This window comes from Argiope bruennichi, chromosome 8 (genome assembly GCF_947563725.1).
Source record: "Argiope bruennichi chromosome 8, qqArgBrue1.1, whole genome shotgun sequence".
Taxonomy (NCBI): domain Eukaryota; kingdom Metazoa; phylum Arthropoda; class Arachnida; order Araneae; family Araneidae; genus Argiope; species Argiope bruennichi.
The window spans coordinates 20,776,067-20,797,438 of record NC_079158.1 but is presented as its reverse complement, the minus strand read 5'-3'; the positions used below and the strand labels follow the sequence as shown (position 1 = coordinate 20,797,438).

At 31.3% G+C, this 21,372-nt stretch overlaps 1 protein-coding gene across 1 annotated transcript in view; it reads left to right on the top strand.

Moving 5' to 3' along the window:
• The window catches only part of LOC129981085 (neurexin-1b-like), a 321,421-nt gene that overhangs the window by 238,207 nt on the left and 61,842 nt on the right, over positions 1 to 21,372 (top strand). Inside the window, exons 8-11 of the mRNA XM_056091735.1 lie at positions 1,084 to 1,201; positions 8,019 to 8,354; positions 9,776 to 9,990; positions 18,124 to 18,232. Coding sequence (XP_055947710.1) covers positions 1,084 to 1,201; positions 8,019 to 8,354; positions 9,776 to 9,990; positions 18,124 to 18,232 — 778 coding nt within the window. The remainder of the gene's footprint in view (positions 1 to 1,083; positions 1,202 to 8,018; positions 8,355 to 9,775; positions 9,991 to 18,123; positions 18,233 to 21,372) is intronic.

The following is a 21,372-nucleotide window of genomic DNA, read 5'->3' as shown; positions in this document are numbered from 1 at the left end:
GCCTCTTGGAGTTTAAAGACATTAAACTATTTGAAAGTGAAGAAAAGATTCTCTTATTGTTACAGTTTTTACTCTTCAGTTGATTCAGACCATATGCAATAAATGACTGTGATAAGCCATCAAATGTGTAATGTAAATGAAAAACCTAGTGATAGTCAAATGCCACCCTTCAAAACATTGAAAAAATTAATTGATTAACCAATGACTGATTAATGTAAATTGACCTACCAATTTAGTAGCAGCAAAATCCCCAAACAGCAATTTAACTTGTTCTAAGAAATGCGCTGCAATAGAAAACATACAGAATTTATGAACAGAAATAGAAGTTGGAAAAGTTTATTAGATGTTTGAAATATGAAGACCATTGAAAAATATACCTAATGTAAATCTTTTCTTTGAACCATTTCTTATTAAATAGTTAGGGATGTTGAGGGTAAATTATTCTGTAGAGAATGAATTTATAATCGTGAAGAAATAAGAAGGAAAGAAAGATGCAATTTCTAAATTTTTATAAAAAAAAGGACTTTACAATAAAGGAACTCCAAAACCTAACTGTAAAAGAAAAAAGATTTTAAAGGTCTTGCCTTGTTTCCTGAAAAGAATTATCTATGTGCTTCGACAGCGATATACAATGCGATACGAATCTGAGGGGATGGTCTATAAAGTACAAACTACAGAAATTTAGTCAGACATACCTATTATATTACGTTTCAGTATGCTTGTTTTCATAAAAACAACAAACAATATATATTCAGAAAATTATTGTTAAAAGAAATTAATATCATCATTAATATCAAAAGATAATAATCTTTAAAAATTTGAGTGTCTTATAATTGCGATTAAAATTCCAGTTCGCATATAATATTTAAATCAGCTTGCCATGTCCTTACAATTTTTGTTTTGATCTCCAAACTGTTAGAAGAAACATTATTTTCTTAATTTTGCAACTTTAATGAAAGCTTGTTCTTTAATAGCCCTTTTTTTATTATTTAATTATATTTTCTTTACCTAATGAATTATACAGAATTACAATTTCAAAAAATGCATTTAAAAGAGTTAAAATATTTATTTTGCTTTCTGTAGGTGAAAGCAACGACGCGGAGAGTCGACGACGGTCAATGGCATTCGGTGTCTTTGAAGCGGTCTGGAAAATCCGGGAGAGTAACAGTCGATGAATCAGCTGTGGATTTTATCACACCAGGTACTTCATGTCACCAGTAGGAGTGTGCACCTCTCTATTTTTCTCATATTTTAATACTTATGGCACATTTTGTGTTTTTTTAGTGTAGGCAGTTGAGATCGAGTATTGTTTATTTATGTGTGTCTGTGTGCGTGCGTGCGTTTCTTTTTGCCGATTGAACCTAAAAGTTTATATTTATGATGCGATAAGAGCATATACCAAAATTTCATTTGCCGAAATCCTTGGATTTTCCAGTTAAAAATTTTCATATATTCGTAAATATACAGACCGACAAACGGTCAACACCTACTGGCGAATAAATGCATCGAATAATAAATTTGTATGATTGATTTGAATAATTTATTCGTTCAAATTTTTCAGTTATGCTGTTCACAAGAAGAGTTTTGGTAAGAGCAGATAACTTTCCTTCGGTGGATTTTGTTCAAAACGTGACTGAAATCTGCAAATTTAGTTGAAATCTCAAATACCAAATTTCATACCTATAGAGTGTTTAATTTTTGAGTTATCATCTTCGCAAACAGATAACTCAAAATGAACTCAAATCATAATTCATGTTCTTTTTATAGATTCAAGTAAGCTTGAAATACAACTTAATCGGGGTAAATAGACTTATAAAAACTCGAGGTCTGGTGTTTTGTCGATTCCAATGCTTTCTCTTCATGCATGAGAAAGTAAAAATGAAACAATATACTTTTTTCAATAACGTAAGGATATCGTTAAAAGCTTTTATTTATTACTATCGCAAAATTATAAATTTATTCGTTATACAATATAGAACTATGTCTTGTAATATACTTACTGGAATGTTCGGCAAGTCGTCGTCAATAATAAGAGAAAATTGAAAACAGGATTTTTTTGGAATTAACAATGAAGTTTTTTTAGTAATATATACGCAACTTTGTGACGGCGTCCTGGCATAGGGGTAGCGCGTCTGCCCCGTGATCTGCGTCTACCGGGTTTGACTCCCAGTTCGGGCATGTTCCTCTTCTGTGTTCTATCTGTGAGGTATGTGAATGTGCCCCCCCCCAGTAAAAAGGGATTGTGCAAGCGAATGTGACGAATCAAATAACTAAGCCGTACTCTTGGCCCTAGTTGGCGCTACAGAAAAAGCAAGAGACGCTCTCTCGGCTTAAACCGCAGACACATAACTGTCGGTGGGCTTGTGAAGTGCTATGAGTCACAACAACACTTTTTTTGGCGATTTTTGCCACATTTTGAGAAGCTTCATTTACTCACTATCATTAAATGTCATTGGTTTATCGATAAGAAACTAATCAAGAGTACTATTTTTACTTCTCCTAAGAGTTGAAGTTTCTTTTCTCATTGGCGAATTTTTAAAAAGTCCAACGGATAGTAGGTTAAGAGGTCGGATCTGGAAAATATCAAGTAACACTAGAAGAAAAAAAATCATTTGTATTCTTTTATGATGATCAAATATTTGTGATTTTTCTCAATTTAATTTGAATAAAGATAATATTCTTTAAGAAATGTTGTGGTTTCACACTAAATTTTATTAAATTTAAAAACTGCATAAATGTAAGCATTATTTTATGTGAATCAGGATGCCGTTTTGAAGACAGGGAAAAGACTTTCGATTTCGTGACGTCGTTTTATTTCATTTTGGAGAAGCAGGCATATGTACAAGCGATGAGCACACAGAGCGACCCAGAGAGGAATGAAAAAAAGCACTTTAACATTTTATCCCTGGTCTTATATAACCAGAGAAATTGATAGGGAAAATATTTTTTCATAGTGCTAATTTATGATGAGATTTCGATAGGGATTTTCATTAACCGCGCCGACAAGACAGGGGAAACACAGGGAGGTTTTAAAAAAGATTTTGTCTCCTCAGCAGTATTTTGTCCCTTCACGTGGAGTGTGAGAAAGTGACGCTTTTAGTCAATTCAGCAATTTTACATAGCTTCTCTTGAATTAATTAAGTAGAGACAGTGGAATTGGATGAAGAATTAAGAGAATATTTTAGAATAAAGTTACTATGGGCTAAATTAAGATTAAACCTTGGAAATTGAAGTTTAAAATATCATTATATTGTTACGAATCTGTGATGCTGCTTTCCAGCATAGTTGGCTCCATAGGAGGTCCCAGAGCTTGGCGACCATTTGGCGCCAAAATAGATTATGCCCGAAACATTGAGAATTTTCCCGATCCGTCCAGTAGGAACCGAGATACGCCTCGAACGTTCCTGATTGGTTGAGCCCCGCCTCCTGAGACCTATAAAAGGAGCTGCAGCTGCCGGGGAGTAGTCGTGAACCAAAGAGTCAGTCGTAGTCGGAAGCGACCGAGAAGAGTAGTCGGAATCGACGGTGAAGAACTGGTCTTCCAGGGATTAGCAGAGCAGCGACGGAGTCAAGCTAGTGCTGAACTAAGCTGTGCGCTACTGTCTGCAGTAGAGTCTGATTGTATGCTGCACGTCTCGGCTGAAGATAATCGTCTTTTATGCTGTATACAGTTGTCGTCTTTGTGCTGTCCTGTGTGTCTTTGTGTAAATAAACTTCGTTGTTTTATTTTATACTGCCGCCTGCTGATTGAGCGTTCTCCACACCATATACCTTCCACTATCCAAACGAACCCCCGGAAATTTCGTAACAATATATATATAATTGATAATTTATTTTTCTTATAAATCGACATATGGAACAAAGTTTCTATTTCCTCGTATACAAAATATACAACGAGAAAGTATTGTAATCATCAAAACATTCAAACTCGAGATTTCGATGAATTTCCATGCTTCAGAACTTCCCAAGTTAAAAGAAAAAGTAAAAAAACGTTTTTGGAATTTTGTTTGTATGTGGCTCTGTTTGTTTTGAGATGGCTCAAACACGCTTTGATCTAGACGGGTGAAATTTTGTATATGGTCATTAAAATAAATCTTTAAATTTTTATCAAATTCTGAGCGAAATCCATTCAAATGAAATCTGTCTGTTCGGCTATTCGAATATTAATTAAGAACAAAAAGAAGAAAGAAAATAAGAAATAGAAAGATAAAATTTAGTCCACAAATTTATCATTTAAAATAAAGCAGTAAAGTTTAAACCTAATCTGTCTGTTAGGTCTGTGCTTTCCCAAGCATGTAAGCTGGATAATTCAAAAACACAATAACTTAAATGTTGAAATTCGGAATGTAATTTTGTGGTTATATGTCAAATTATGGTATGAATCGGTCGGGAATAAAAGGTGTCCCGAATACACATTTGGTTTTCTGGTAATTTGTATTAACCACATCCCAATAATTAATCGACAAATATCGCACTCTAATATGTGTTTTCATAACTATTGTTCACCAGTGGTATATAGTTAATAATGCACAAATAATTTCATTAAATAGAATAGGATAAAGCTTTGGATGGTCTTATATTTTCTGTTTCTTTATTTTAAGTTTTAATTACTGTTTTTTTTTTCTAATAATAAATAAATATACGATAAACAGTAGGAATGGTTTCTCCGAAGCTTTAATCAATACCAAATATGCGTTTGCAAGTATTTTCTTCAAAAAATATAAATTTGCTTACATATATTTGAGGTCAATTAAAATAAGAATGAAATTCTTGTCAGTATTTTTTTTAGCAACAAACAATTTTATAAAAACTGTAATTGTCTTTTCGCTCATACTGCAATTTTATAAGAAGAAAAAACATTTTATGCGATTACATTCGTGCGGAGGTAACATAAGGTTACTATATTCACTACCTATATTCAATAATTATGGAAAAGTTTCAATTATTCAGATTATTAGTAGGAAATGCTATGAATAATGCTACTTAACGATTTTCGGTTGAAATGTAACTTCATTTCATTTTTTAAGATGCTATATATTTATTATTAAGTAAATACTCATTAAATACTTTTTATCTTATTTGCAAACAGAAATTCTCTGAAGGTTTGTTTGTTTTTTAATTTATATTCTTCGAATTTATTTCTGTGAATTGATCAGTATCTGAAAATAGGACATTTTAGCGCCCCGAAGTTGTTCTTGGAAATGACATAAGGTATGTAAAACGAAATGATTCCGCTCAAACCTGAAAGGTATATGACTTTTCTTTTAATGGTAAATGGGAATGGTTTTCTTCCAATGGGACTCGTTTCAGACATCCAAAGATTGATGTTTGTAAATCAACGCAGCACTCGATTAATAAATATATTTCGAAGGCAGCTATCATAAAAATCGAAGAATTCTCTATAACAACCGTTCGATTCATCTGCAGATTCATATACAAACGTCTTCGAAATAACAATCGAATATATTTCAAACATTCAGCTTTCACAAAACTGATAAAAATAGAAACGATGATTATACCGGTCTGATTTATTCAAATAAAATATCTCATCTATTTTGATATATGGTAATAGGAACCCACATCTAAAAAATTAAAATAGCCGAAGATTGATGTGCCTGGATTGCATTTTAAAGTGTACATTGTTTAACTTCAGCGGAAATTTGATTTACTTTCCGCTCTACCTTTTCGAACGATTTTTTCTCCACCCCCCTAACACGCGCCTCGCAGTTTCAAAAAGACCATTCATTGATACTTGGAAAGAATTTCTGGATTCATTCCAGGAATCAGTTCGATCCATTTCAAGGGTACCAAGAGCGATATTTCATTCGCAGGAAGTAGAAGTCAACCGTCTTCGAAATTAGAGCGACCGGCGAACCGTCTTCTTGAACTCGTGTCATTGTCCGTTTCGTACTAATCAATCAAATGCAACTTCAAAATTATTGAAAACACACACACAAACAAACAATTGAAAAATCGTGGTATTTTAATTCTTAAAATAGAATTCATTTGGATTGAAAAAAGTTTTGAGAATTTTTTTGACTTATAACAATTTTCAGTTACATTTCTTCCTCTAAAATGAGATTTCAAAATTCATTCATTTGTATTGAAAATGTATTAACTTATTTATATTGCAACTATTGTATTGTTAACTTATTTTTATTGTAACGTTTTTTTTTTTTAATATCTTTTTGGCGAAAATCTTCGATTGAGTAGATCAGTTGCGTATTGATTCAGAATGGTCGATTATCATCTAAATAAATTGTACGCAACAGTAAATATTTACAGTTCTCAGCTATGAAACCGGCTGGAGTAGTTTCCCCAAAACTTACTCGCAATAAAAGTGTTACCCCCAGAACGTCTTGTATAGCATTGGCGCACAATAGCCACGAAATATTAACCTTTGATGTGAATTTAGTATTTTTACTGAATCTGTCATTCCATGTTTGGCTAGTTTTTTGACGAGTAATCCCTGTAGTGCGGTTAATTGTATCCGAAAATCGAATTTGTGTTTTGGATGCGCTTTTTCCACATAATTGAAACAAAAATTTGGCATAAAACTGCATTTGTAGTTACAAATTCCCATATCAAATTTGATGCATTTTAAATAATTCTGTTTTCGAATTATAGTGTTTACATGTTCCCGAAAGTAAAGTCAGACAGACAATAAATCCATTGTTGAATTTGGCACAAAGCTGCACTTGTAGTTACAAATTCCCATATCAAATTTGATGTATTTAAATAATTCTGTTTTTCAATTATCGCGTTTACATGTTCCCGAAAGTAAAGACAGGCAGACAATAAATCCATTGTCGGATTTGGCTCAAAATTCGATAGGTGTACAGACTATAGATGATAATTCTTCGTGCCGAATGTTATCCATCTAGCTCTCTTCATTTTTTAATTATCGTGTTAACTTATATTCGAATAGTCGGACAGACAAACTTCATTTGATCGGATTTTGCTCAAAATTTGATAGAAATCAACAAATTTGTTTGAAGACAGTGTACCAGATTTCATCCATCTAGTACAAAGCTTTTGAAATATCTTTGTCACAGACAGACAGACAATTTTTCTCAGAGATCGCGATCTGTAACAATTTACAGCATTCAAATTGCTGGAAATTGAAAAATTACATACTCTAAAGTTTTTCTGCCTTTTTTCTCGTTCTCGCACATGAAATGTACAAAGAAAATAATATCTTAATAGTCAAAAAAATTCATAATTAACAGTTTTACGAACATTAGTAGGTGGGCATAGCCTGGTTGGTGGGGCGATAGATTCGCATCTCTTCGATTGCGAGTTCAAACCCCGCCGGCTGAAGACTCCTCGTGTGTGTGGTGGCTGGCGCACGTTTAAATCTGTCGTGGTCACGAAGTCCTCCATGTCGAGAGTAATACCACTGGGAGTACTGGATCAGGGCTGATCATTCTCTGATTCAGGTCTAAATTACGATCTGTGGGTGAGTGAATGAAATGCATGAATGAAGTCCGTCCCGTTGAGGATTGTGCCGTGTGTATAGCTAAATCATGCTCTTGGCCCTAGATGGCGCTAGTGGGCTTGTCTATGACAAGTGCCATTAGAAACAACAACAACGAATATTAGTAAAGAATGTAGAAAGGGTGAAGTTATGGAAAAGTCTTTAACAATACCGTCCATACTAATATAAATTCTTTAGTAAAGTTAAGGGAAAACCGTTCCGGCTGCAGGTTTTCGTTTTGTTTGTTTGTTTTTCTGTCTGTGGGGGTGGGGGGTGAGGAGGGTGGAAATAAGTTTATACGCTTATTCTTGAATAATACATGCTTATTTTAATTTTACATTTATTTACTATGCATTTCCGAAATCGCTTTCTTAGCCGAACAAGCAAAGAAATTATGCTGAATTTTGTCTCTATTACTTTATAATTTTCATATATAATATCTTATAACTTTTTATCACAACTTCAAAATTTTTCCTTTCGTTATATTTTATATTTTTCCGCCCTGTATTAACTCTTCTAACTCGGAATAATTCATTTTTAGGAAATTCCAACCAGTTAGATCTAGAAGGACCCCTTTATGTGGGTGGTGTCGGAACAAGTGCGCAGGGTGTCCTAATACCTAGTGAGCTGTGGTCCGGCAGCTTACGATACGGCTACGTTGGCTGCATGAAAGATCTCATCATCAACGGCCGGACTGTGGACATTGCTGGGGTCAGCCAAAAACAGGATTCGGGAAGCATTCGTCCTGCTTGCCACACCCCTACACCACAGTGCGACAGCCAACCGTGTCTCAATAATGGACTCTGCCTTGAAGGATGGAACCACTTCACTTGTGACTGCTCTCACACTAGCTACTCGGGAACTGTGTGCGCCAAAGGTATGAAATATTTAATTTTATGCATAATTTTAAAAAAGCATGTATGTCAGTTGTTTTAAAATATTAATTTTTCGTCCCATTTATATATTTTTATTCACCCATTGTAGTTTGATATCTCTTGTGAAGCTTCATTCTAGATGGGGCATGAATTTGATGTTTCTTGTTTTCAATAATCCAAAATCATAACTATCGAGCTGTAAAAAATTGTAAATTCATTTTTCTTAAAATGATCATCTTGTAAAATTATGTTTTCTTTTCTTTCTTCTGTGACCAAAAAATGAATCTTTTTTATTCGATGAATGTTTATTTGTCTAATTACTTTTCCGGATGCAAAAGGTTCAAGATCATTCATCTGGTATTTCTTAACATTTTTATTTCATTTTTGTATATTAAACAATCTGAAGTTGAATATGTTTAATTAAATTTAAAGTGTTTTTGAAAAAAAGCGAAAACAATCTCTGTAGTAATTTTTTTGCTAGACAAATATTCACAGAATTTATAGGTTGTAATATATAAAGCTAGATTTTCAATTGTTCTAATTGTATATCTAATTGCGAATTTCAGGGAAAATAAAATCCTGCATCTTAGCTTTAACTTTTCTGAATAATTAGTAACACAATTTTCGTAAATGTTTTTACCTGATTATTATCAGTATCTGTAGTTATGTTAAAAAGCATAATCAAAAGTCGGAATGTTGTCTAGATAAAGATCATATCTTTAATTTTCCCTAATCACGCATTCGATTTACTGTGGGATCACATGGTAAATTACTGTAGAAGTTACCTAACTTTAAATGTACCAGACAAATTTTTCCTCAAACGCAAGAAAAGGACGCTAAAATTGAGAAAATTTAGTTCAGATAGTTAATGATAGTCTTTTTTTAAACGTATGCAATTTATACCATTTTACTTGGCATGCAATTTTTATGCGCCAAATTGGATAGTAGTAGTAGATTCTTTTTATTCTTATTTCTCTAACAAGGTTATTAAAAGCTATGAAAATTTACGACGCAATTTACACGAAATAAAGGAATGAAAGCTGATGTAAATTATCTTTAGTTCTTTGTTTTCAAAATGAATGATTGTGATTTGTACGTGGAATCTAAGACCCAGTGGATCATCGTCAGATATGAATGTTAGATTTAATATGCATTATAAAACCAATAAATTTACTTTTGTATTTTTCAATGAATTTCAAAATAATCATTGTATTCCTAGATTTTTTGAAAAATCAGACTTCTGATTTTAAAGGGGGCGGGGGGAAATGCAAATCGACATTTAGACATAGACAATCGGCCAAATATAATAATTGTTAATAACAATAAGTATGCAATTTTAAAAAAAAAAACAGTTTCCTCATTTATTCAACTTAAACAAATGAGTACATTTATTTAATCCAATTCTTGTCATTTTTTTTTCCAGACGCAACCACCTTGAGCTTCGATGGTACCCAGTACATGAAGATCACTGTGCTGGAGGGCCCGACCCAAGCGGAGGACATCAGATTGAGGATGAAGACGACTCGACCAAGTGGCCTACTGTTCGCTACCTCCTCCGAGAAATCGACCACCGCCATGTCGGCCGCCCTGGAGGCTGGCAGATTCAAATTGGTCCTCAACCTTGGTGATGGAAACAAGGTTTGTTCTTATTCTTAGTGCTAAGCTATTTGAATAAAAGTGAAATTTCATGAATAATCTGCAATAAGAATCTCCAACGACAACTCAATAATTTCATCGTAAGTACTATTAAGTAATCAGAAAGGCTGGACTGAAAGTTTATTGAAAATTAAACGAATTATTAATTTTTATTAATAACAAAATAGTGTTTTATCTCTAGTGTTGCTATCCATCATCAAATGAAAATATTCTAGATATTTTAAATAATTTTGCCTATTTGTATATTAGTTGGCACTCGCAATGCTTAAATAATATTTGTATCATTCTTTAGAAATTATTATTAACTAATGTGGGGGGAGTGAGGTTTCGGCAGCTTTTAAAGAATTTTTTGATACCATCTGTAATTTTTCGAAAAATTACGAATTTAATAATTGTTTAATGCCAGTAACATTTTAATGAAAAATAAAATTGCAGGTGATCAGAGAATTTTGTTTATTATATTATTTTATATATAGGCACTTTTGAAGTAAAAGCTTTATATGTATTTTTAAAAAATAATGTTCAGGTACATTAGGAGGCAGCTCCTGTAGTCGGCCTACAGGAGCTCCTCCCTAGTCGGCCTACAGGAGTTTGCAGCTCCTGTAGTACATACTACAGGAGCTGCAAACTCCTTGTAGCATTTCTTTTGTCTTAAGATTCTCCATTATCCCCTCCCCCCGTGTGTATTTTCAGCATTTTTTATTATTATTTTCGTTTACTTGCTTCATTGCTTAACTAGGACTGTATGATTATAATGGAGAATACATTTTTCAGTTTTGGATGAACACTTTTTCAAATCACGGATAGTTCATAATCTTAATCTTAATTAGTTTCTCTAATTTTATGGATAAGTCCATAAAATTATGTGCTTTTCTTCCCATATTTTTATTATAATATAGCGAATATTTTTCTAAATTGACATTTTTGCCGATCTTTTGGGGTTTTTTTTAGTTATTCTTGTAACTTCCTTATTTCGTCGCTAGGGGCGCTGTAACCTACCTAAAAATTCACTACATTCACTTTACTATAGGTACACGTTACGTCTCTGGCTACATGAGAAGCTGTTTTGAATTTAAAGAACTTTAAAAACTTTTCCGATCACCCTGTGTGTATGCATACGTATGTATGTATATGTGCTCGTATATATAATATGCAGATTAATGTCGATATCGCTTTTACTATCTTTAATTTTACTTCATATGTTTCGTGTTTGTAAAAATGGAATTTAGTAATAAGTTTTTCATACATTTCCTAATTTTCTACAGTTTTGAAATTTTGCGCATTCTAGTCTTCATAAAAATGCACTACTTTAAAAATTTACTAAAATTAATTATCAATGAATCGATTAGTTTAATTCCATTTTGATTCCATACAAGTGTTTTCATCTTGTTATGATTTTGAGAAAAATTGTTTTCAAGATCCTAGTATATCATTTATAAGAATAAATTAAGAGATTAAGATGTAAAAAATTTTAAAAAAATTAAAGAATCTTCTTACTAGAATGTAAGTAAAAGAGCATTTTTAATAGCTACTTTTGTTTTTATTTAAGTTGTATTTGTTATTTAGGAAAGTAAAAATAAAATGGTACTACTCCCTGTTGTAGCCTTTTTCATGTCACTTTTTTTTTCTTTTTCATAGGGTTGGGTTGGTTTTTAGTTTTTGCTTTTTGTATCTTTTATTTGTCTCAGAATCAATATCCTTAGTAAGAACAAATTATTGCATACCCAGGCTAAAAGGATAGTCTCGTAAATTACGCGCCGGGGAATTTTCTAAAAAAAGCCAAAGTTAGTACTAAGCATTTGTTTTTCCCTTTTGCGATTATTTTTATTATTTATAGTTCTGTTCCATTTCTGTTCGCAATAAATAAACTCATATTTTCTATTTAGTTAAAGTAAATCAAGCGATGTCAAATAAATAAGTTGGAAAACTGGAATATTTTCACAAAATAAATTTTTCTATTCATAATATGTTTGTCGCAATACTTTTCAACTTGTATATTTTGCAACTAAAAATGAGAGCTGGATGAAAATATATATTCTTAGAATAGGATAAAACTAATATTCATCTCGTCTGCAGAGTATGTGATATCGTTTGCGTAAAAACAATATTTTAATGAAGCAAAACTCTTTAAATTAAATTTTTATTCGCTTCGGTGAGAGAGCATAATTTCGAATCTATAGAGAATACTCCAAATGACAAATTTTATTTTCAATAAAGTCTTTGATTCATTAATCTTCAGAAATGCCAGAGTTCGAAATCAATTTAATTTCATTTTGAAATCTGTTAAAATTTGATATTAATACTGGATTTATGGCTGTTGTTTTTCTTATTTTCTCTTTAGGTGTCAGTTTTACTCTCTCATGAAAATGAGACTTTATGGAAAAATCCATTTTAATATAATTTAAATAAATCCTTTGTTATAAAAAACGTTATAAAACAAAACATTTTTACATATAAACTTTATTTTTGAAAGATAAGTTGCATTTAGCAAGAATGATACTGCATTTTGTAACAATATTATAATATTATCATCGAAATGACAAATTTTTTAATACGACTAATTAAATAAATTTTCAAGATTAAATGCGAAAGCTTATGTATAACTTGTTGTTAAGATTTGTATAAGAAAAATCTTTATGCAAATGAGAAAATTCACGTGTTTTAAGTAACTTGCTATTGTTGTTGTTGTTTCTAATGGCAATATGGATAAGCTTGCTAACGAAATACGCAAATTTAAGCCGAGGTTGCGTCTCTTATTTTTTAGTAGCGCCAACTAGGGCCAAGAGTACGTCTTAGCTACTCACGTATCGCATTCGCTTGCACAGCCCCTTTTAACAGGAGGGTACATTCACACATCTCACATAGAGAACAGATGAAAAACAACCATGCCCAACCGGGACTCGAGCACAGGACCCCCCAAATCACGGGAAAGACGCGTTACCCCACGACCTTCGTAATACAAGGCCTCACAACTCCCAACGCGTTCAGCCCGTGACGTCACGAGTTAGGATGAATTTTCAGGAAAATTCTAAAGGCAGCTGGTGTAAAAGAGTGCGGTTAGTCACGGTAGATGTTGGCGTAGCGAAGTGCGGGTAATGTGTTACTGGTTTTATTTAAAAGTTTTCTGATCTTTTTTTCATATTAATTTTAATTTATTGTAATAAAGATGCCTAGTGCGTGCTGTGTTCCTAACTGTAAAAGTAATTACACGAAAAATAGCCCCAATATTTCAGTATTTTCGTTTCCAAGAGATGAAAACATTAGAAGAGCATGGATCTCTGCAATAAAGCGGGACAATTTCGTGCCAACTAAATATAGTAAGGTAAGTTTGATTCTTTTTTGTACAGTTTTTAGTTAATTAATTCTCTTGAACTGTGAAACATTTAAAATTATGTATAACTTCCATTTATCTTGAGTCATTTTGTTTTCTCTACATTTAGTTGCTTATGCTTCCAATTACTTTGGTATTGTTTGCTTGAGCTAAATAAAAAATTTCTTTGTTTTATTGTTATTTCTCATAGTCTTTTTATTTGTTCTTAATATTTAAAATGTTTTGTTTCTGTGTCTTTTTAATTATACTTCATATATATTTTTTAAAATTTGACTTAGGCCTAATATTTGTTTGATATATTATGTAGGTCTGTGCTAAACATTTTCCAGAAAATCAGTTTTTAACTGTTAGAGAAGCGTTTAATACCAGTACAGGAGAACTTATTCAAGTACCAATGGAGTATAAAAGGTAAGTTTTTTTTAGAAATATGTAATAATTATCACTAAAATCTTACAAAGTACTTAAGTGATTTACTGTTATTATACTCTTATAAAAAAAAAGGTTTAAATCATCTAATGAATAATAAAACTTAATTTTTTATTATATATATCATGACTATAGATTGTAGCAAATTAAATTTATATTTTGTTCTAAAATATTATGTAAAAAAGTTAGATATAGTTGTAAAACAATATAAATTGCATGCTCATATAGGTTTAGAAAATGTAGTTTTTATTTGTTTATCTATAAATCATCAGATTTTATATAAAACAATTAATATTTATTATTTTTAAATATCATTAGTTATACACAATCTTTAATTATAAATGAATGCAACTTTTACAAAATATCTTAAACTTTTTTAAAAAAGTAATGAAAAGTTAACTGTTTTTAAATCAATTTTTCATACCTTGTAAAATCAATTGATTAATTCATGTAGAATATTGTATTACTTGAATGGTAGTAATAATAAATTATTTTAGATATTCCAACACAATATTGAACTATTTATTTTGGATGAATGAATGTTTCTGTTGATTTTAAATTTTATTATTTAATAGTATGATTTTATTTAATACTGTCCAACATACGTTAGCTTTCAGTTTATGCATTATAAAATTACTAATTTTTTTTATCTAATGAATTCCACTTTTTTTTTTTTCTAGGCTTGTACCTGGTGCTGTACCTTTAATTTTCCCTAATTTACCCTCATATTTTTCTTCGGAATCAAAAGCAAGAAGAGAAACTCCAATGGATAGGGCAACATGTAAGGATATGGAAAACTTAAAAGCAGCTTTAAATAGCAGTTTCCAGGACATAGCAAAAAAAGAGGAGTTAGAAAAAATCAAACTTTTTCTGATTTAATTTTAAAATTTAAAAACTTTGAATCAAATATATGGAGTGTAATTCAAAAAGCAAACAAAATAATTTTTATTTGTCTAGACACTTCTCAAGCTCCTAAGGTAAGTCATTCTTTATTAATTTCTTCCAAATTAGAAGCCCATGCATATGTTGCAGATCATGAGGTTAGAAGTTTAGGCAATTTTTCTTTTCCATTAGTCATAAGTAAATCAGGTACAATTATAGAAATTCTAGATCATTTAGAAAATTTTATGTATGAGTTAAAAGGGAAAATTGAAGTAAAAGATACAGTCCAGTTAATATGCAACTTATTAAAGGCCCTTTCGGAAAATTCTGAAGTTAGCTCGCAAGCAATTTTTTGATGGAGCAAGTTTCTTTTCTTGGAAATAAATATGCACGCAGATATTCATCTGATATAATGATATTTTCATCTTTACTGTATACTATAGCACCATCTGCATATAAATTCCTAAGACAAAGTGGATATTTGGTTCTGCCTCATCCAAATACTATAAATCATCTGTGTTCAAAGTATAATGTAAGCCCACAATTAGAACAGCTAGATTCATATTTTTTGTTGTACATAAAACAGAAATTTAAATATTTGCAGGAGAAAGATAAAATTGTGACTTTATTGCTAGATGAAGTTCACATAAAAGAATATTTTGAGTATAAAGGTGGTTGTGTAACGGGCATGTCGTGTGATTCTGAAGCTTCTGCTTCTAGTGCCCAAGTTTTTATGGTCAAAAGCTTTAGTTCAGAAAAAAAACCTAGCTGTAAAGAAAACAGAAAAAAGAAAGGAAAAAAAAAATTAAAAATTACTAACTTGAAAAAGAGGAGGGATGATAAAAATATTTAATATTAAACTTTCAAGCATAACAAGTAATATCAGTTTAAGTTGTTAATTGACTTTTATCACAATTGTTTCTTTTAATATTGTTATTAACTTTTATTTATAAATTTGTATTTTAACTTTATTTAATATTATAATTATTTTCATTTGTCTGTGTGAAATTTATAATAAAGTTGGGAAACAAAATGTATTTTGTTATTGTCTCTCTGAAAATAAAATGTTATGATTCAAATAGTGTGTGATTTTTTTTTATTTGTGTTATCCTTTATTGTTACTTCAGATTAAGTATAAGTGCATTAAAATGTGAAATCAGATGTAATAAAAGCTAGTTTATTAAATTGTATGAATTACTAATATATTAAATGAAAACAATTCTTAATGTAAAAAAACAAGGTGTGAAAGTAATTCTTTTTTATCAACAGAATTAGTTGGTGTAAAATATAAATCTGATATTAAATACATTAATGTTTTATTTGAAAGTTCATAAGTAATTTGAGAAGTAAACAATTATATGTTAGTTTATAAAATACATGGTTAGTTTATAAAATACTTACCTATCACTACAATTAAAAAAATCATCAAAAGCTTTAAAAAGTCTTAATGATTAATTTAATTTCAAGCTTTAAAAAATATTTTCAAAGGAAAAAATAAAACGATTTTTAACAGCTTTTAATAAAATAAAAAAAACTATTAAAACAAGAAAACTAATCTATACCTCAATGTATATATCTAATAAATTTACATCTTCGAAAGTTTGAATGTTATTAAATGGTCAATACGCTATAGAGGACTTTTAAGATTTTCTATCATGCCGTTTCTTTTATTCACACGGGAAAAAATAAATCTTGAATTTTATGCAAGATTCATGTCTTAATATTAGGAATAGTAAGTTATTTTTAAGTGAATTTAAAATATACCTACACATCAAGGAAGAAAGCAGGATTCTGCTCACGGCAGGCAATCATCCTAATTGTGTGACGTCACAAACTAGTTGTGAGGCCTTGTATTACGGAGGTCGTGGTTACCCCCATGCCGGGACGGCGGTGTAATTAGCTATAAAATAATTTAATTAGTTCTTAATACTAAAATAAACATACCATATAAAAAAATACGAAACTGAGGAGTGGAAAAAGGGATGAATTTGTATTTTTACATATTTTTATTGTCTAAAGTGAAAACTGAATGACGTTAAAAAAATTTTTTCTATATCAAACTATTCTGTATCATTTATATATTTTCTATATCATTTCTATTCAAACTTTTGTTAACGAGCACTTCGCATAGCGAATAAAACAAAATATAAAAACGTGACTCGTTTAAAGAGCGATGTTTCGCAAAAGGAGTAGCAAGGAGGCACTGTGACGTTACCGTATATTAAACTGTGCTGAGCACTTGTTTGAAGAAAACCCTTATATTTACATGGAAAAAGTTGTGGCCAGATGGCGTTGTCAAATGTGAATCCTAGGACCGCCAGTGAAGCCAACGAGATTTTATATGTGGCAAGATTATGGAGATAGAGATGGACAACAACGACATAGATAAACTGGTGGAAGAAAACTACCAAAGAGCTTATGGAGCTGCATTCGGTGTCAAAGCAAAAGTCTGCGTGGCGCTTGGGTCAGAAAAGGAGAAAAAAATACGCATAACTGACCTACAACCTTCTGGTAAAATAATGGAGATACTGAAAACGTGAGAAACTTTTCCATCATATCTTGAGAAGCATCACCCTGATAAGGCAGTAACTATGCGAGCTACAAATTCATTAACGATAATGCCTTTTCTCTTCTGCACCAAATTTTGTCGAGTAGCCAAAGACAAATGTTTTAAACAATTTTCTTGTAAAAAAAACAGGCACTATAAATAGTAAAATACATTATTCTAAATTTGTTTGAGTATTTTTTTTTCTAAATGTAACGTCTTACTAGCAATTACTAGCAAGAATTGGCAACGAATAATTCCCGTTAAGAGATGTTCCACTCAATATGAGATTGAGATAAGTCAACTCATTCCACGAATCTAGCAGTAAATGGAGCTTCAGATTATGAGTGAGATACAAATGATCAATCAATGATTTTTCTGTTGATGAAACTGATTGGTCTGATTTAACTTTCTTCGCCTCTTTACTGAGTCATTTAGGTTAAAAGATTGGTCTTCCTTCCTCCACATCTGCTTTTATTCCCCTTTTGGCCAACGGATTTTCTTTAATGCATTCTCTTTTAGCATGACATATTTCTGTAACACATGTGTCATATAAATAATTTGGGTTTTGCTGCGTTTTTTTATACCTTGGGTGGATTTTTTCAAAAGTCTTAATAACAATACCTTTTATTAAAAGCATTTAATACAAATAAAATTTTAAATATTTCACCACTATTGGAAAAATGTCTTGCAGGAAGGTTTTCTCAAAAAATATTTATTCTACAGAAGTGAGAGTTTAGTTTCTTTTTTATAAAGAAGTTGAATCATTTCCTCCTTCATTTTAATCTACAGTTTATTGTCATTTAAAGTCACAAAAAATGGCAACTGTAGTTGATCTCCGTTAATCCACCATTATAATTTTAATATCGAAGATATCATTTTCGCAATTTAAATTAATACTTCTGCTTTTTTTATTATTTATTTATTTTAGGTCTTCTTCGTTGGCCAAGGACTCAACGATGACCAGTGGCATACACTTCACGTGACCAGGAGGGGACAAAGCATGGACGTCAAAGTGGATTCCGAAGCTACATCTCGAGGTGAGTAGAAGTTCATTTTCCCTCATGTCCAACCCATGATATGAAAAAAATTATTAACGATGATGGACTTTTTTGTTGGACACAATATTAAGAAATCTTTTTAAGGATTTGGATTGAAAGTTATTTGATAGATCATAAGATCGAATAAATGCCAAAAAGGCAGTTTTTTACAAAATCGGATGAAGCTATTAACTGATATTTGCTTAATTACTGCAGTAATATCAAATCAGTGTGAATGAACAGTTATTAGTAGAAACGCTCAATCACAGTGCTGAAAATAATGAAGCTAATTCCTAGAGCAATTAAAAATCGTTTTGAATGATTTAATATCTTGTAAAGTGAAATGAAAGGAAAACTTCTGAAAATCAGCCTTTTTTGCTGTTTATTTTTAAATTTTATTTCGAATTATAAGATTTTATGAAAATTCTAAGCATTTCGGAAAGCAACTATAAATATATTTTAAGACTATGATCCTTTTATACAAGTAATTGCTGAAAGAGATAATGATATAATATTTTTCTAAAATAAAAGAAAAATATTTTATTTCCGTTGGAATCAACTGATGTGGATAATTCACATTCACTTTTTTTACCTCATAATTTTCTGAAGATAAAAAAATCTTAAAATAAATTTAATGTGCTTTGCCAAACTGATAATACTGATCGACAGCCACAACTTGACAACCGATCTTCTACCTCATATGTAGAGGTGCGTTTGTCGAGAGAGAGAGAAAAATTCAGAAATGGCGAGCAAATCTTGTTGAAATAACAGGACTGTAACTGATACAATTTTGTTGACTTCTAAACATCAAAATAGACTCATCCCAAAGGGAAGCACCTCAAATTTGACGATGAGAAACTTCTGAAACGATGGTTGGTTCTCACCACTCAGGTGGGTAGAGAAATGGTGAGGGGTCGGCTACCTCCTTTCGATGACAAGACTTGCTTCTCATGGAAAGGAAAGACTCAACCACAGTTCCCGCTAGAGTTGCTATCACGACATTCCGGTCAATTAGAATTAATACTAAAGCCTTAATTAGGCGTAACGGAGTAGCCAGTGGGGTTATTAAAACATACTCATCTCACCGGTAGGCAGCTCAGATTTGAGGATTAGAAGCTTCCGGCATAGTGTTTGGTTCTCGCCACCATGGTGGGTACAAAAATGGTGAGAATCGGCCACTTCCTACCAATGATAAGATGTGCTTTCCACAGGAAGGTTTGTACAGGTAGCCGCTGATGGCCCTGAGAATTCAACCTAAGTTCACGCAAATGCTGTCGCGGCGGTTCGTCATTCAAATTTAAAAGAATTATATAGACGGGTCGGAGTAGCCTTGGGTCGTTTTCAATATAGACTCATCTTGTATCAAAGTAAGCTTAAATCTCAGCAACGTTTTCATATGCATCATGAATTACTATGAACATTATTTGCATTTAGTCTTCTATAATTTTATGTTTATTATGTTTTTATGTCTCTTATAATTTTGTGTTAGAATTTCCTTATTATAAATGAAATTTTAGATGCTTTATTTTCTTTGAAATATTCTTAACTCTAGTTCAAAAGTCTCATTCTTTGTTCAAGAAATTGCTATACTTATTTCGAGCAAAGCAAGCTCTTCTTTTAGATTCAGGTAGAGGAATTGCAAATTTGAGAAAATATCTACACCCAGATTTTTTGTACGCTCCCGAAAACTAATCCTTTTATCTGTAACACGCTGCGAAACTAAACTAATTTGTGTACAAAATGAATAAATAAAAGAATCCTATTATCTTCTCTGAAATGGTGCCAAATTCTAGAGCGATATGTTCTCTGGAAGTTCTGACGTATCTTTTGGCTAGACAATCACAATCACAAAATACTCCTAGAAAAGGTTTCGACTTTTAAAATCTTTCTTTTAGAACTTTATATCTGTTTGCAGCCTTACTTTTGTTAATATTGCGTATACTATTATATATCTATAGAAGGACTTTAAAGATTTTTTTTATGGTCCTTTCGATAAAAAATGTTTTAATGGTCCCAAATCTTTTTTATGTCGGAAAGAAAATAATTAAAACATATATAGATACATAATTCGCTGGGCAATTTTAGAAATTGCAAAAAAAAATTAAATCCAGATCATTTTCTTGGGGTTTTTTCTATGTAAAATTTAAAAGGCGCTTGCTATCGAAGTATTCCAGTTCATAAAATTTTTATGAAGTCTCTACAATTCTTGAATTGAATTGTACAGACAATTCATAAATATTAATCATGCTTTCGAGAGATATATGTTGTAACAATTGAGTATAAATTTTTTAATAAATTTCTGCCGAATACTTCTCGTTTTTACTTCTCTTCTTTATCCTATTCCCATTTCGTAAGGCAATACGCTACATACAGTTAGGATTTTCCCTTATTTGATTGATTGAATATACATTTTTTATAGTTTTCTTTCGAAATTAACAATAAAATATGTAAGAGAAAAACTCTCAGATAAGGAGAGATTAGAATTTTACATCAAATTTGCTGCTTTTTCTTGTATTTGGATTTTTCCATCAGAAACTTTTCACTTCTCAATTAAATTAATTAGCCTTTACCTTCAGTTTTGCTCTGTCCGTTTTAAATCCACCAGTAGACCATATTAAAACCGAGTGGGAAAAGGACCTATCGAAGCTCGTATTTCACAGCCGGAAAAGGCCAGAAGAAAGGAATTTTTGTTTCATATGCTAAAACAGCAAATTTTGAAAATTCGATTCATGAAGAAATCTTACCAGCGTGCTATTAAAACCGAATGGGAAAGAGGAGTTATCGAAATTCACATTTCATAGCCGGAAAAGTCCAGAATAAATGAATTATTGTGTTTCATTTGCCGAAACAGCAAATCTTGGAAGTGAGACTCACGATGAAATTTTAACGGTTCCGTCGTGAGTTGGTATTGGAAGAATCAGCGTTTTCAGCATAAGCGAAATGAAACACAAAAAAGAAATCTAATCGGATAGTATAATTATGAAATAATTGATTTAACGCAACATAAAAAATATTATATTTCTTCCAATATTCATTTGAAATTGAATATGTCACAGTAAACTGTAAAAATAATGAGATAGCTTTTCTCCGGAAAATGCCATTTACTTCAATTTAAAATAAGATTTATACGATTGTACTAT